At 46.7% G+C, this 15,323-nt stretch overlaps 2 protein-coding genes across 5 annotated transcripts in view; one reads left to right on the top strand and one right to left on the bottom strand.

Annotated features, from left to right (window-relative positions):
- The first annotated feature begins 1,430 nt into the window (after positions 1–1,430).
- Positions 1,431–15,233, top strand: NTAN1 (N-terminal asparagine amidase). 3 transcript variants are annotated; one of them, XM_007188350.2, is made up of 10 exons: positions 1,431–1,609; positions 7,151–7,253; positions 7,330–7,395; positions 7,680–7,788; positions 9,670–9,743; positions 11,292–11,345; positions 11,889–11,942; positions 12,944–13,041; positions 14,380–14,493; positions 14,884–15,233. In XM_007188350.2, exons 1-10 carry the CDS (start codon positions 1,529–1,531, stop codon positions 15,061–15,063), a joined length of 933 nt encoding a protein of 310 aa, XP_007188412.1. In that variant the 5' UTR covers positions 1,431–1,528; the 3' UTR covers positions 15,064–15,233. The 3 variants fall into 3 exon arrangements, with proteins under 3 accessions (XP_007188412.1, XP_007188413.1, XP_007188414.1); XM_007188351.2 differs by lacking the exon at positions 7,151–7,253 and having other exon boundaries at positions 1,478–1,609; XM_007188352.2 differs by lacking the exons at positions 7,151–7,253; positions 7,330–7,395 and having other exon boundaries at positions 1,478–1,609.
- PDXDC1 (pyridoxal dependent decarboxylase domain containing 1) overlaps positions 13,105–15,323 on the bottom strand; it is a 57,895-nt gene continuing 55,676 nt past the window's right edge. The window contains exon 25 of one of the 2 annotated variants that reach the window (XM_057529842.1): positions 13,105–14,547. In XM_057529842.1, the coding sequence (XP_057385825.1) occupies positions 14,488–14,547 (60 nt within the window). In that variant the 3' untranslated portion in view covers positions 13,105–14,487. The remainder of the gene's footprint in view (positions 14,548–15,323) is intronic. The other variant, XM_057529844.1, reaches the window with a different exon arrangement.

Raw genomic sequence — 15,323 nt, 5'->3', positions numbered from 1 at the left:
TGAGAATGGCTTCCAGGTGCATCTGAAGTGTCTGTGACTTTCCTTGATCACACCCAACTGGTCCAAGGGAAACAAACACTTCCAAAAATTTACATGCTTTTAAGGAACATCTGTGCAAAAAAAATAGTTGTTTAATCTCCTTGGGAATTATATATGAAAACAGGATTTTCCTATCCCTCTTACTCAAAAGCAGGTTTTCAACTGGGATAGGAGTTCCAGGGTCCATCATTTTGTTTGTCTGCTATGGGCAGGTCTTCTTTAATGAGAAGTGGCTAATTCATACAAGTGTGAAAGGACCAGTGTCATGGGTGTCAGACCTGTCTTCTCTTTCTAATCGGCTGTGTGACCTTGAGCAAGTTACCTAGCCTCTCTCTGAGCTCCACTTTGAAAATAAGTGGAAATTACTAATACCTACTTTATAGTTGTGAGGATTTGATGAAAATGCACGTAAAGTCAGCTGTTTGGTTATCTTGTGAGAAAGTCTAGTTAAGCTGGAAGCACTTTCATGGGAAGGTCTTTTCAAGGCAAAGGTAACTTCCGTTTCACCTGTATTACCTACTTGGTACCAACTTAAACAATCTCAACTGGAGGGGAAGGGCCAGAGGGCCCCACCTGCCAGGCAGTGCTTATTACAGCATCCTGTAGACATTCTAATAGGTTTTGCTCTGTGTGAAGTGGGGCCTCTTTTTCGTCTCACCAGTCTTTTGTAAAATTATTTTTGTTAATGTGGAGTTGGATCTATTTGGGTAATATTTCCAAGTTTTAGAATAGCTAAAACTATTCTAAACTCAGCTAAGGTGAGAAGTCTCACGCCAGGGTACCTGTCCTCAGTAGGGTCTGTAGGGTATCTTGCTGATCTTTACTCCCAGGGTTCTTAGCCCACCTGTGAGTGCCTACTGAATGTCAAGCACCAAGTGTTATTAATGATTTCTGAATGTGTGGGGCTAGCAAACTTTAGGCTCCATTTTCCCAGTTTAAGACAGGTTGTGTTTACTATTAAATACAATCCTATGGAGCAGCACGGCAGGTTGGCAAACTCGGAAAACTTGCTCAAGGTCACTAGGGGAAGTGGTACAGCCGTGATATGAACCTAGGCAGGCGGCGACCCCAGAGCCCGCACTCAGGCCAGGTTGGCTGAAATGTGAGCCTGGCCCTGAGGGCAAGGGCCCTCGCGATGAGCGCAGCCCCTCCACTCCCTCCTCCTCCCTCACGCTTTCAGAACTACATTTCCCAGCGCCCATAGCGGAGGCGGGCCGCTCCCTCCTGTTTGGACTACGTTTCCCATGGAGCCATGCGCCCCCCTCCGTCCCCGTAGATTTCCTCAGCCTCTTGGGGCTGCACCGCTTCCGTCGGACTCCACTTCCCGGTGGCACCCGCGGCTGGGCGCGGCGGCGGGGCGGCCCGAGAGAGAGGGCGAGGGCGAGGGCGAGGGCGAGGGCGAGGGCGAGGGCGGGGGCAGGGGCGGCGGGCGGCCCGCGGCTGAGGAGGCCGCTGCCTCCCTGGGCCTGCCGGGGCGGCCGCCTCCGCGATGCCGCTACTCGTGGAGGGGCGGCGAGTGAGGCTGCCGCAGTCTGCTGGGGACCTCGTCCGAGCCCACCCGCTTCTGGAGGTGAGCAGGGCCCGGGCGGGGGGCTTCGAGGCGGGCCCGAGGGAATCCGCAGGCGGTCCAGAGCCCTCCTTACCCCGCCGCCACCACCCGCTCTCCCCGAATCAGGCTCGAAACTTGGCGCAGCGGAGGTGCTATCGGCACATCCGGAGCCCAGGCCGCCGGCAGCAGAGTTTCTGCCCTCGCTTGAGGCATTTGTGGAGCTTTTACCTTCTTTGGACCTTAGAGGGCATCTGCTGAAGCGCCTCTTTTTCGAAGGGACGGAACGGGGGCCCAGAGAGGTTAGGTGACTTGTCCAGGGTCGCCCAGCACCGCGGCTTGAGGACACCCCGGGACCCCCTTTTTCCAGACAGGGCGGTCCCAACCTCCAATCCGGACTTGGCCCGTTTAGGCAAATCTGGGCAGCGCCCTTGCTCGCTCCCTCGCCGGGGATCCCCACCCGTGGTGAGCGCGGCATCGTCCTCGGGTCCTCAGGAAGCAGGAGGTTTTCTGGGGTGGGCAGGGACATCCTGGCGGGTCGCCTAGTCTTCTAGACCCGGGGCCTGGGGCTCCCGGTTAGTTTCAGTCGGAAGAAAGGGCCCTATTTTCCCCCAGCTGGGCCGTGTTGAGGAACCACACCCTATGGAAGGGTTTTTTGTTTTGTTTCCTGCTTTTGTCCTTAGATGGTGGACCTCTGAACCCTTAGTCCAGGCTTATGCAGAGACTGTTTGGAAAAGGGTTCTTACTGTAAAAGAAAAATCCGAACCAAACCTCCCACTTGCCCCAGATCCAGCTAAGGGGAAATCAACCATTTCATTGATTTAAGAGATTCATGTTGAGCCTCTAATGTACGTTGCCTATGGTGTTTGCCTCTTTCCCCACAATCAGGACATTTATAGGGTGGGGATGGTTTTTAATCACCGGGTGGCTCAAATACCATGACTGTTAATTAAGTGCCATAAAGGGGGAAAAAAATGCCCCTTTTCACTCTGCAAAGTGAAGCCGGGGAACCTGATTGAGTCTGTAGGCTTAGGGAAGGTATTTTTGGGTTTTCTTCTGTAACAGTTGCAGGGTGATTTTGTCTGCATGCTTGTTTTGTTTACTTTCCTTTGGTCTCTCCCCCAGAATGTAAGCTTCCTGAAGGCAGACATTGTGTCTTCGTATCCTCAGAGCCTAGGGCAGGCCCTGTCAGTGAATCTGTGCTTTGTAAATATTTGTTACACAAATGTCTGAGCAGAATGACCCCTGAAAATGACCCAAAAGATGAGGGGGGGTGGTGTTACTGACGGGGAAAAGAGGACAACTCTGTGTGATTCTCAACTTGCATTTCAAGAAAACAATAGTGATATTAGCCAACACATACTGGGCACCTAGCAGACACTAGGTTAAGTGTTAAGCACTTTCCTTGTACTGTGTCACTGCCACACCATGAACTGGTGCAGTTGGGAGTACGACTCACCAAGGGAGAAAAAGTGCAGCTGCCTAAAGAATATAGGTGGCACCCTATTTTTATGTCTGCTTGAAATTTTCTATGATAAAAAGTTAGATCAGTGTCCAAGGCAGCCCCCTAAGTGTGGAGACAGGGGGAATGAGATGAGATACCAGGGCGGCTGGCCCCCTAGAAGGGAGGTTTGGCCTCTTTGGGGAGACGTGGCCTAGAAATGCTGTGTAGTGGGGACCAGTTTGCCTTACAGGAACGGGGAGGCGGGGGTGGGGGCACTTCCATCTCAGCAGCCTAAGGGAAGAGGGGGAGGGCATTCTAGCTGAGCAAGCTGGACTGTGCCCTGTAGCCCCTGGGCGGGAGGGGAAGGGCCCCGAAGGCGGGTGGACTGGCCCGTTTCCCTGGCAGAGAGGGCAGGAGGGGCAGAGTGGAAGATAAGCCGGGAGAGGTAGGTCGTACCTAGGTGGCAGGGGTTTAGATGGATCTTTCAGCTGACGTGCAGTGTGGAGAAATGAAAGGTTTAATTATTTTTTTAAATAACAAGTAGTGTCCCCTTGGTAAGAAAATAGAAATTATAAATTTCAAAAAGAAGAAAAAAGAATCTGTGACCACAACCATGCTTCACATTTTGCTGTACTTTTTTACATGATAGCATACTATATGTTCTGTTCTATAATGTGTCTTTTTCATGTGACAGTAGGTTGTGAGTATGCAGTAGCAGCACTTACAAGCCTGTCCGTAGCTATGCTTAGCATAGGATAGTAGTAACAACAGCAACAATGATAGCAACGCCGTGGAACTTGCTGAGCATCCCAGCCCTAGGAAGCAGGTACTGCTGCTGTTCCCATTTTACAGATGGGGACTCTGAGGCACAGAGGGTGGAGTCAATTGCCCAAGATCCCACATCCTGCGAGTGGTGAAGCCTGGATCGCAACCCAGGCGGTCTGCCTTTGCCTCTAGAGCAGCAGTGCTCAATACATTAGCCACTGGCCGCATGTGGCGATTTACATTTAAGTTAATTAAAATTTAATAAAATTTAAAAATCAGCTCCTCAGTCACACTAGCCACGTTTCAAGTGCTCGACAGCCACGTGTGGCCAGTGGCTGCTGTATGAGACAGGGCAGATACAGATCCTTGCCATCGCTGCAGAAAGCGCCTTTGGGCCGTGCTGTCTAGAGCCTTTGTTCTTAACCAGTCACTGGACGCTCAGGAACTGGTCCTGCGGCCTCTTGAGAAACAGTCCCATGGAATTCCACGTAACTTAGTTCCTGCCTTTAAGCATGCGCAATATTTATGCTCTTTTCCCATTAGGAACATTCACAGAGCTAAATCTTTATAAACCCCTGTAATTATTCCTCAGAAGGGTTTTTTTGAGCAGAAAAGCGGGGTCAGGACAGGGGACCAGAGGTGGGCAATGGTGACAGCCACCCCCTGCAGATCTGCTGTCAGTTAATCCTCCCACAGCCGAAGGAGTGGCCGTCATCAGCCCTGTTTCCCAGAGGAGGGGGCGAAGCACCGAAGCTCAGCCTAATGCCCAGGTCACTGGCTCAGGGAGAGGCCCCCCAGCACCACCATGCTCTGTGTCTTCCCCCGGGCACTATATTGCAGGAATTTAGGTGTAAGGGAAGAAAGGACTGAGATAAGGTAGCGCCCGAGGGGTGGGAAGAAGGCTCAGTTCTGAGGGCTGTGCCTGGTGGCGCTCTCATACTTGCTCTCCCGTTTTCTTCAAATTTCAGTGTCACTCATAAGTAGCTTTCTGGGGACACAGCCACGGCCACTTGTCATGTGTCGTCTATGCTGCTTTCACGCTGAGGAGCTGAGACCGCACGGTCTGCAATGCCCGGGATACTTACTGACTGGCCCTTCTCTGAAACACGTGTACTGACCCCTGGGTTAAGAGAACGGTGCCTTCCGATAGGGACTGGGAAACGAGGATGAGCCGTAGCAGGGAGAGACTGCGGGAAAAGATATGTTTTTGTGAATCTGAGCGTCCAGCGGATAGAAAAAGTTCAGAAAACGACTGCTTTTATTTCAGAAAGGATGCGAGTTTATAAAGTAGGACTGTGTGTTTTTCCACAGAAGAAGAGAACTTTGGCTAACTTTTTTTCATTTTTTAAAGTGAAAGACCAAAGCAATGTTGCTGTTTTCACTTTCTGGCCATTCTCTCTCCTGATAATTTGTGCTTCTGTTTCTCTGGGAAATAGTAGGAGCTGTGTCGATGAGAGACGTTGTGATTTTTGGTCTTGGGCACGCAAATGATAATTCATTTCTCAGAAATAGCTTTGCTTTTGGGTGGTGACCAATTTGTGAAAATGAGTGGTAAAAATTTGCCTTGACTTCTCCCTCCCCCTCCCCAAAAAGAACAAAAAGAGGTAAGTATTAAAGGAATAATAAAAAGGAAATTCTGCATTCTCCTTTATCTTATCTTGAATTAAGGTGAGAAATGGTGTGAAAATGAAAAGTGCTTACTGCTATGAGGTGTTGCGAGTTTTTGCACAATTGGCTGCATCTCTTTCTCCCTGACTCGGCCGTCCGATCACATACTGCACTTCACTCAGTCCTTAGTTCCTTTCTTCTTTAAAACATTTTTTTTATTGAAGTATAGTTGATTTACATTGTTGAGTTAATTTCTGCTGTACAGCAAAGTGATTCAGTTATATATATATATACTCTTTCATATTCTTTTACGTTATGGTTTATTACAGGATATTGAATATAGTTCCTTGTGCTGTACTGTAGGACCTTGTTGTTTATCCATCCTATATAAAATAGTTTGCATCTGCTAATCCCAACTTAGTTCCTTTCTTAAATGGAGGGGCTGGTCTCACTATAACTGCTGCCTTGCTTCCAATTAATGAAAGCTTATTAAAAGAGAACCCTCTAGAACTCATCAAGCATATCATCATGTTTTTTTACATCTCTTGTATTTTGTTAAGTAAGCAAGTACTAACCTAAATTAGCACCAACAGTGAGGAATGGCCAGAAGCCAGTATAAGACCATAAAAATGTTCCCTGGTCTAGACAGTACACAAGCTCTGTATTTGCACACATGGTTAGGAAATTGCTTATTGAGGAGTTTATTTGTTGCAAGTAAGAAGAAAATTATGAAACATTTTAGTGATGCCTCTATTTGACGTTTTTGAAAAAAAAAAGTTTAATTTAGTTCTCATGAAGGAATTAACCACCTGAGTTTTTTCCCCCCAGGCTTACTAATAAGAATTTATACAAATATTCAATTAGTCAGAATTTTCACACCTAATATTAACCTATCTTTTCATAAATTTGCTTATTTATGAGGGCTCCTCTTTGGTTTTCTACTTTAATAACATAATTACATCATAGGACATTTGGAGAATAGAGCGACAGTTAAATGACCTGTGTTTGCCCTGTTCTAACACAATCATGGTTATATTGGTGAATTTCCTTCCAGTATTTTTCCCTATATGTGGCAACATTTTTAGCATTGTTGTATTAACAGCATATTTGCAGCTTAAATTTTTTTTTTTTTTACTCGAATCTTGCTCTTCAGTTTACATTTCCAAACTCTTTTCCCATAGTCTTCATTTTTCATGACTGTGCAGTTAGCAGTTGTGAGTTGGTTCTGCATAATTTACTTGCCTTTTCTGTGGCTGTCCCCAGCTTTGTGCCATTCTCGATAACACAGGGATTGAGTGCCTTTTGGGTTATTTCCACAGTACAGATTTCCAGAGGTGGGGATTACTAGATTAGGAGATAGGTAAGGTCTGGATCCCTCCTCCTCTTTAAAGGAAGTGAAGAAGGTCTGTGATTTCTGAGCCACCCAATCCCCTAGTCCATAGGATCTGATTCTCTTTACAATTGTGAAGAGTGGGGAAAAGAGTTTTGCATCTTATTTCATAGGTGCTAGAGTCTTGTTCTGTAGGGTGAAAAAAGAACAGAACTTCCTTGTTTCCTTCACATTGTTCCACATGGTAGTTACTGCTGCTGCCTTTTTATTTTAGCTTTTCTGTCAGATAATACACACACCTCAGACCTCACGAGTGTGTGTTTCCCACGTAGGGCACACTTTGGCTCTCTCCACCTCTCTAGTCACTCAATCCTCACTAATTTCCATCACTATTGTATTTTTTTTTTTAATTAAACAGGAAAGAGCCAGACTTCTCAGAGGTCAGTCTGTTCAACAAGTGGGACCCCAGGGCCTTCTGTATGTTCAGCAAAGAGAGCTTGCAGTGACCTCCCCAAAGGATGGTAGGTTAGGAAGCAGTGAATTGGGCGTTATCCCCAAAGGCTATTGGATATTTTATTTTATTTCTTTTTTAAACAGGCTCCATCTCCATTCTGGGTTCTGATGATGCCACCACTTGTCACATTGTGGTCCTGAGGCACACAGGTATGATGAGAGAGATGAAGGAAACCGTTAACTTAAACGGACCCGACACGTGGGACCATGAATTTCTCGATTTGCGTTTCCTGGCTCTGCTTACCTCTTCTCCATCTGCATGGCCCCTCCCTGTGGCCCTGGTCAGATGGGTTGGCTGGGCAGCCTAGACGTCTCTATTTTTCCTTTTACAGGCTGTTCAAAGATGAGGCGGTCCGAATGGACAGGCGTAGACCTGGCCTGCTCCCCGAGTTCTCATCGGGAATAACATGAGTCGTTTCACCCTTGTTCTTCAGGTAATGGGGCTACCTGCTTGACACATTGTGACGGAACTGACACCAAAGCTGAGGTCCCCTTGATCATGAACTCCATAAAATCCTTTTCCGACCACACTCAATGTGGAAGGTGAGCTCCACGCTACTCTGTTTTGTGATATTGGGAACTTGACACCATCGCGTAGAGGAAACAGCTGTGGCAGCTGTTCCAGCAATGTGGCCTGTCACCAGCACCGTGGCCGCCTGGTCCCCCTGGAGCAGACCGTGGCCCAGCGTCGGCCCCTCATCAGTAGTTGCTGAGGGAGTGAATGGGTGGCGGGTACGAGGGGAGGTTTGACTTTGAATCTGTAGTTCTGTTCTCAGTAATGTCCTCTTAGATGTCCGTTTTGCGGACATTGCCTTGTTACACCCCAGCGGTGGAATCTCTTCATTCCTTCAGCAGTTGTTTGTTGAACGTTTCCTGTGAACTAGAACTTGTTATAGGGACATAGCAGTGAATGGAGTAGACAAACCCTGCCCCCGCGGGGCTCATATTCCACAGCAAGGAGATGTCAGCACAACAGGATTTTAACGATGGACAGGGCTCTGAGGAACACAAGGCTGGGGAGGAGCCGGAGATGGCCGGGAGGAAGGGGGTGCAGTTCTCAGCGTCGTGGATTCTGTGCAAGAGCTGATGCCTGCCCTGGGTGTCCACCACAGCGCCCAACCCTCTCACCAGTGACAGAAAGCGTGACCACCTGTTGCACGTGTGCGGCCCCGAGATTCAGCTTCCCAGAGCCACAGGGTTAGTTAAACGGGAGGCCCACAGCCGCGGCCTCGCTTCTGGCTGGTGCTCACGCCTGTCCTCTCCCCTTTCTCTCTCGTTGGCGGGCCTGGCAGGCATCTCATCTTATTTGAAGTCTAAGGCAGCAGTTCATTTGAATGAACTAGTCTAGTCATATGCAAGTTCTTAGAATCCCAGGGGTTTAAAAGACCAGCGTCTCTGTCCGAGTTTCACTAGTGTAACACAGAGCAGTTTTTAAATTGAACTCTTCTCCTGCCAGGTCTGCGACAGGCTGGGCTAGCCTCGTGGCTCTGTGGCTTGTGCAGTCGCCAGACTGCTGGGCCCTCCAGGTTACGTAGCCGGACTGGGCCATGGGCCCAACTCCGTGATTCTCAGCACACAGTTGTGAGATAGAATATGTCATGAGGCGACTTGATGCTTTGCCCTGTGCTGCTGATGCAGAAGATTCTGGTTCATTCCTCAGCAGGATTTTGTCTGTCAGTAGAAGGGATGTGAAATACGGCCACACTTTCCTAAGCTTTGGTTGCCAGGTTGTCACAGGCTGAGGACCAGGGGTTAGCAGAGAAGTGTGCATGGGGCACTCAGGGTTAACAAAGTTAGTGTGGTCTTTCCAGCTGTAGGGCTTCCTACGTGGAGCTTTGCTGTGCATGGTGACTCCCTTGGGGAGTAGGCAAGGCTTCCCAAACTTATTTAACCCCAAGAACACTTTTTTCTGTCTCATGAGGCCAGTGTTCAGGGGAACACACTTTGGGAAAAGCTGGTGTTGTAGATAAGCATGTGCTTTAGACACAGACGCAGTTTCCTTCTCCGTGAAACGGAGATGCGAACCCGTCTCTCCATGATGCTGGGCGGTAGAGAAGACGGCGTCTGTGCAGGGATGGTGTCAGTCCCGCCCTTCCCAGTTCTGCACCCCAGGTCCTCTTAGGCTGAGACTTTTAAGAGGTTTTGGAAGCATCCCGCTGGGGGCGGGTTGATAGTGTGACATGGTTGTCTTCTTCCAGGGTAGCCTTTTTCACCCTGTGCCTCAAGGTGGCCTCATGTTTGTGTTAAGACACGGCTCCGCTCGGCCCCCAGGCACCCGGGCAGGGTCGCATGTGCTGCACCGGTTCTTGTGCGTGTGCTGAGGCGTAAACGGGGCCCAGGAGCCGAGAGCTAAAGTTCACAGCAGACCCAGCACACGCTGTCCCGTGCTGTTCGGCCTCTGACCACCTCCTGTCTCTTCGCCAGGCTAGAAGTGCACCTCGTGGGCGGCTTCAGTGATGACAGGCAGTTGTCACAAAAACTGACGCATCAGCTTCTTAGTAAGTTCACTTTTTTCCTCACATTTGATAAAAATATGTATCTATTTTTGCTTAGATAAAAATCTCAATTAGTACAGGACCTATGAGGGGTGCACCTGCTTGGAGCCACACAAACTGCTCAGCTTGGAATCTTCCATAAAGACTGGATAGCAAGGAGCTAAATGCTCAGAGCTAATGGGATGGGGACAAGATTTTCTTTCAAAATAGCAGGTGATGCATCCCGAAATAGCAAGTGCTGTGAATTGTGTGAAAACAGGAACCACCTTCTGGGCAGAAATGTCCATTTTAATCTGAAGAGAATTAAAACCCTGATAAAAGCCAATTTTCCCCGTTAAATTAGCAAATATTACAAAAAAAAAAAAAAAAGATGTTCTTTGATTAACCATGAGGCAGCGAGGTGGGTGTATTCCTGCAGCACTGGAACATACTTTGGTGTAACCTGTCAGGAAAGCCATTTGGCATCATGGTCCATCATGGCCCCAGTAATTCCCCTTCTGGGAATGTAGTATAAGAAAATAATCCGAAATGTACACAGAGATTTATGCCCAAAGATGGGCAGTAGAATGTTATTTACAATCGGAAATAATCTAATGTCCATTAGTAGAGGAATAGTTATATAGCCATTAAAAAATAATACTTATGAAGAGGTTTGAATTACATGGGAAAATACATATGTACAAAACAATCAGGATATAAAATTGTCTACATCTGAGCTTAGCTGTGCATGGACAAATATGGCAGGAAATATACTGAATGTTAACTGCTAGGATTATGGGCATTAAAAGCCCATACACTTGTATCTTTAAAACCCCACATATTCTTTCCACTCTCCTGTATTTTCCAAATTTTTCATAATGATCAAATTTTTTATGACTGATAATCAGGAAAAAATAGTTATTTAGGAAAAGGGTAAAAATCTTATGAATGAGTTTGTCTGCCCAACCTCTCAGAATGGAGAGAAGAATGGAAAGCCTTGGTTGAAGTTTCCTTCGAGCTTGAGGCTAGGAGCACATCTGTCCCTTGGCAGGCAGGGTTCTGGGCATCAGCTCACGTGGATCTGACCTCTGATAGAGGCCAGGTTGTGACTGGAAGGCTAGTGGATCCGACTCTCTGTCCCCTTCTTGACTTGTTCAGCATATGCTCTGCTAATTAAAGGAACTTTTTTTTTTTTTAAATTGTGTGTCAGATGCCTGAAATCTTTTGAATACTGCACACAGCTCAGAACTGGCTTATATATTGGCAGATGGATTTTGGGGTTTTTTTGTTGCTTTTGTTTTAATATTTATTTCTTTAGGCTGTGCCGGCTTAGTTGCGGCACTCAGGATCTTCCTTGTGGCATGCGGGATCTTTTTAGTTGCAGCAGCATGTGGTATCTTTTTTTAGTTGCAGCCTGAGGACTTAGTTGCAGCATGCACGTGGGATCTCGTTCCCAGACTAGGGATCAAACCCAGGCCCCCTGCATTGGGAGCAAGGAGTCTTACCCACTGGACCACCAGGGAAGTCCCTAAAGGAACTTTTTTGACATCAGTTTTTAAATTGTCATTGTAGGTGAATTTGACAGACAGGAAGATGACATTCACTTGGTGACATTATGTGTGACAGGTAAGTTCTGCCATCTTTCCCAAAGCAAAGCTGTAGATTTCGGGGATGTTTTGCCCTCGCTCTTAAAGCAGGACCCAGCATCCGTGCCTCAGTCGCAGACGGCACTGTTTGTCAATGCTGTGATGCCTTCCGGCTTTTCCCATATCTTCTGGGATGGCCTTCCCCGCCCTTCCCACTCCAAATCCTGCTCAACCTCAGTTGAGATCCTGACGCCCCTTGAGTGCAACTCCTCTGTCCTTCCTTGGGATTCTCAGCGGTCTGCTCTGTACTCCTGGGAAGGAGGAGGGGCCAGATCCCAGAGAGGAGCTGCTGCCACGCGTGTAGGTGGCTGGGAGGCCCGGACTCTGGAGAGGCGTTTGTTCGCTATGACCTTACTGCTCTGGGGCTCAGCGGGGAAACAGGGACACAGTCCCTTTCATGTTCTCATTTCCCCCCTTTTGCAGTGGGGGCTCCTTCTTGGCCTTTATTTATGGAAAATAAAAGCGATTGTTTGGTATTTCTTAAAAATTGATCTTAAAATTTCTTTTTTTTTTTACATGTTAGAATTAAATGACCGGGAAGAAAATGAAAACCACTTTCCAGTAATTTATGGCATTGGTAAGTAGCGTGTTGATCGGAGGGTTTATTGGTCTCACACTGACAAGACAAGCTCTGGTTAAAGGCCAATTCCACCAGCTAGTAAGCCCGTTGCTATTGGTGTGTCACAGCCTTAGGTTCAGATCCTGACTTCTCGGTGTATTTGCTGGGCAAGAAGCTTACCTTCTCTAACCTTTATCTACAAAATAGAGAAAACATCCAAATCCTAAGGCTGTGAAAAGAAAAAGGGTAGCAAATATAAAGTGTAGGCATCACCCCCGTTAGGGGAAAGCTGTATGTCAGTGGTCTCTGCTCTCCCAAGAGGCCTCTCTGCTTTTTTCCAGCCAGTGCTCTGGGGGCTGGAGCAGGGCATTTGAATTTGAATCTTCTTATACTTAGGGAACTAATTAAGGTTTTGATTGAGAACAAAGATCCAAAGGAAAGTGTGCAACCACAAGGCTGAAGAAAACCCAGACCTTTCCTCCCTCCTATAACAGCCCCTAGGACTCCCAAGGCTGGAATAGGGTGAGCCCGGCTGTCTCTGCAGAGGGCTCCTGTGACATTTGATTTATTTGGCTGGGTGCTCACTGCTTTATTCTCTATACTCTGTATGTCTGAAATGGTTAGTAAAAACCAACACACAAACACCAGATTTGGCCCCAGTCCCAGGCCATGTTCGCAGCCGTGTTTGGTCACAGGGCTGACCAGGGAGGCTTTGCCACGCGCTGCCTGAAGAGATGGCGCACCTCCTGTGGGGGGGACCCTTGGTTCGGAACCAGGTCTTACCTAGTCCAGCTCAGGCCTCAGCTCTTCTCAGCGAGATGCTTGGCTAAAGGGTTGCATTATCCCTTTCCAGGAAGGGAGACGCTACAGACACCTAAGAGTAACTTTGTTCAGTTTCCACTCTTTTCTCTCTGAGGGAGACTCATCCATATTCTATTACATGTGGTGGTGGAAGTGTGAGACTGTGCCAACCCTTGTGGCTTTTGTCAGTAGGAAGTCACCCTGTTGTCCCTCAACAGCTGTCAACATCAAAACCTCAGAGATCTACAGAGCCTCCTTCCAAGACCGAGGTCCGGAGGAGGAGCTACGTGCCGCACGAGCTTTGACAGGAGGACCAGTGAGTTTGATATCATCTTTATGTTACAGGGTTAAGGAAAAAAGGGGGGGCATCAAACTCCAAAGTCTTAAGTTTTATAGACCTTAGAAATGAAAAGTTTATGTCAGTTCTTTAAAGAAGTTGTACATGATCAGGAACCACCACGAACACACCATGTAGAATAATAATGAACGTTTTCAGTTATAAGCTCAAGACCCCAGTTCCCTGCCGTGAAGATGTTGGGGAGGTATGTGAACACCCAGCACCCAGATCCAAAGAGAACGAGCCCCTTTTACTTTGTAAGAACTTTACCAGTGAAGCTGCTGTAAAGAAAGGCAAGCTAAGGGGGAAGAAGAGCCTTCTCCCCTCTGCACCTCAGGATCACACTCTCCTCTGGACCAAGTAACTGAAGACCAGTTTGCTGGGATGAATTGATTAACCCCAAGAATAATCGAATCACTTTAAAAGTCTCATTGCCTTAGGATGCTTTTTAATTAAGTAACACCTTCATTTTAAAAGTTAGAAAAATAAAAACCTAAGACTTACACGTTGTTTGAGGAATGGGAGAAAGAATCCTTTTAAAATGCTTAAAAGTGTGAAAAAAATAGAAATCGCATTCAGAGCACCCAAAAGAAATCTCACTTATGAAATGCTGCCACTTTCATTGGAAATGTCTGGATTCAGTGGTCTGTTCTGCCAACCCTTTGACATTGTTAGGGATCCTTTTGCAGCCTCTCAAGTAGCGTAACAGCCTTGATTTAGCTAAGATTCAGGACATATTTCAGTCTCAGTAACCAAAATTGAACATTGCTGGTGAAGCTGAAAACTACCATTGGCACATTTGAGAATTCAGGGAATTGATCATTTGGCAAATTAACATTTTTACAAATTGGTTTTTCCCTTCTTTTGATGGAGCAACGGGCATGTGTACTTTTAAGTTTCAAGGTTACTCGGGGTGTGAATAATGAGGCAGTGTTTCATGTAGCATTGAGGAGTGTGGACTTCAGTCAGACACACCTGGGTCTGGGCCTGGCCCTAACGCTTATGGACGTGTGACCATGGGCAACGGCCCGTCTCTCTGAGCCTTGGGCTTCCAGCCAAAATGGGAAAAATGCCATCTTCCTGCAGGACTGTTGTCAGAACTAAACAAAGTAATGTCTGTTTCCCACAAAGTGCAGTACCAGAGAGGTGGAAAATATTCAGTAAGTAGCAGCTTCTGTTACTATGAGACAAAAACTGAAAGAAGCTTATCATCCAGACAAATGCCTTAATTTCAAGACTACACTGGAGCTTCCATTAAAGGTAGGGTTTAAGCTGATAACATTCCTTAAATTCTATCCTTGAAATGTTCTTTTTTAGATGATTAGTATTTACGATGCAAAGACAGAACAACTTCGTATAGGACCATATTCCTGGATGCCATTTCCCCATGTGGATTTCTGGTTGCAGCAAGATGATAAGCAAATACTAGAGGTGAGAATTTACAGGTTGGGTAAATCTTAAATCTGTGGACCTTGGTTTCCTCATCTGTAAGGAAAAAAAAAAGGGATTAGACTAGATAACAGCAGCTTTTCCTTCAGTGTTTGGAGGATGCCATTGGCAGACCCTGTTTAGCTGCTGTATCAGTCGGGGGTAAGTGGAGTCCTGGATGGACATCAACGCAGGGGAGCAGCAGGCAGCCAACTGCTTTGTTCTCATTAACCCAGGACACCTCGTTTCTTATGTAATTTTACAAATTACATATATAGTGATCTGAGAACAGCCTGATTAATGTTTAAGGAGCACAGAGAGACTCTGACATCTTTATCAAAGTAGGGAACAGAGCAGGGTTCTTCTCTCACGCCCCAAATCTTGTTTTTCCAGAACCTTTCCACATCACCTCTGGCTGAGCCCCCCCACTTTGTTGAACATATCAGATCTACCTTGATGTTTTTAAAGAAATACCCTTCTCCAGCTAACATGCTGTTTCCTGGAAATAAGGCTCTACTCTACAAAAAAAATGAAGATGGCTTATGGGAAAAGATCTCTTCTCCAGGAAGCTAAAAATAAATAGGAATTACCAAAGAAAGCAACTTTTTGGCATGACAAAAGACCACTGGTGGAGGTAGGAAAGAATATGAATTTGGAATCTACATCCATTCAGTCTTAGGTCTCTTTCCTTGCTCCGTGTTTTTCAAATGACTTTAAAATAAAATCTTATTTTGGCAAAGGCATTTGTTTAGGTTTACTTTTTGGTTAGTAATGAGAGGCAGAGGAGAAGCCAGCTTTCGCACTGTGCTATAAGCAGCTATTTCAGATACTTG

The sequence above is a fragment of the Balaenoptera acutorostrata genome, chromosome 15 (assembly GCF_949987535.1).
Source record: "Balaenoptera acutorostrata chromosome 15, mBalAcu1.1, whole genome shotgun sequence".
In the NCBI taxonomy this organism is placed as follows: domain Eukaryota; kingdom Metazoa; phylum Chordata; class Mammalia; order Artiodactyla; family Balaenopteridae; genus Balaenoptera; species Balaenoptera acutorostrata.
The sequence above is the reverse complement of the archived record's forward strand: the minus strand, read 5'-3'. Positions and strand labels throughout refer to the sequence as shown.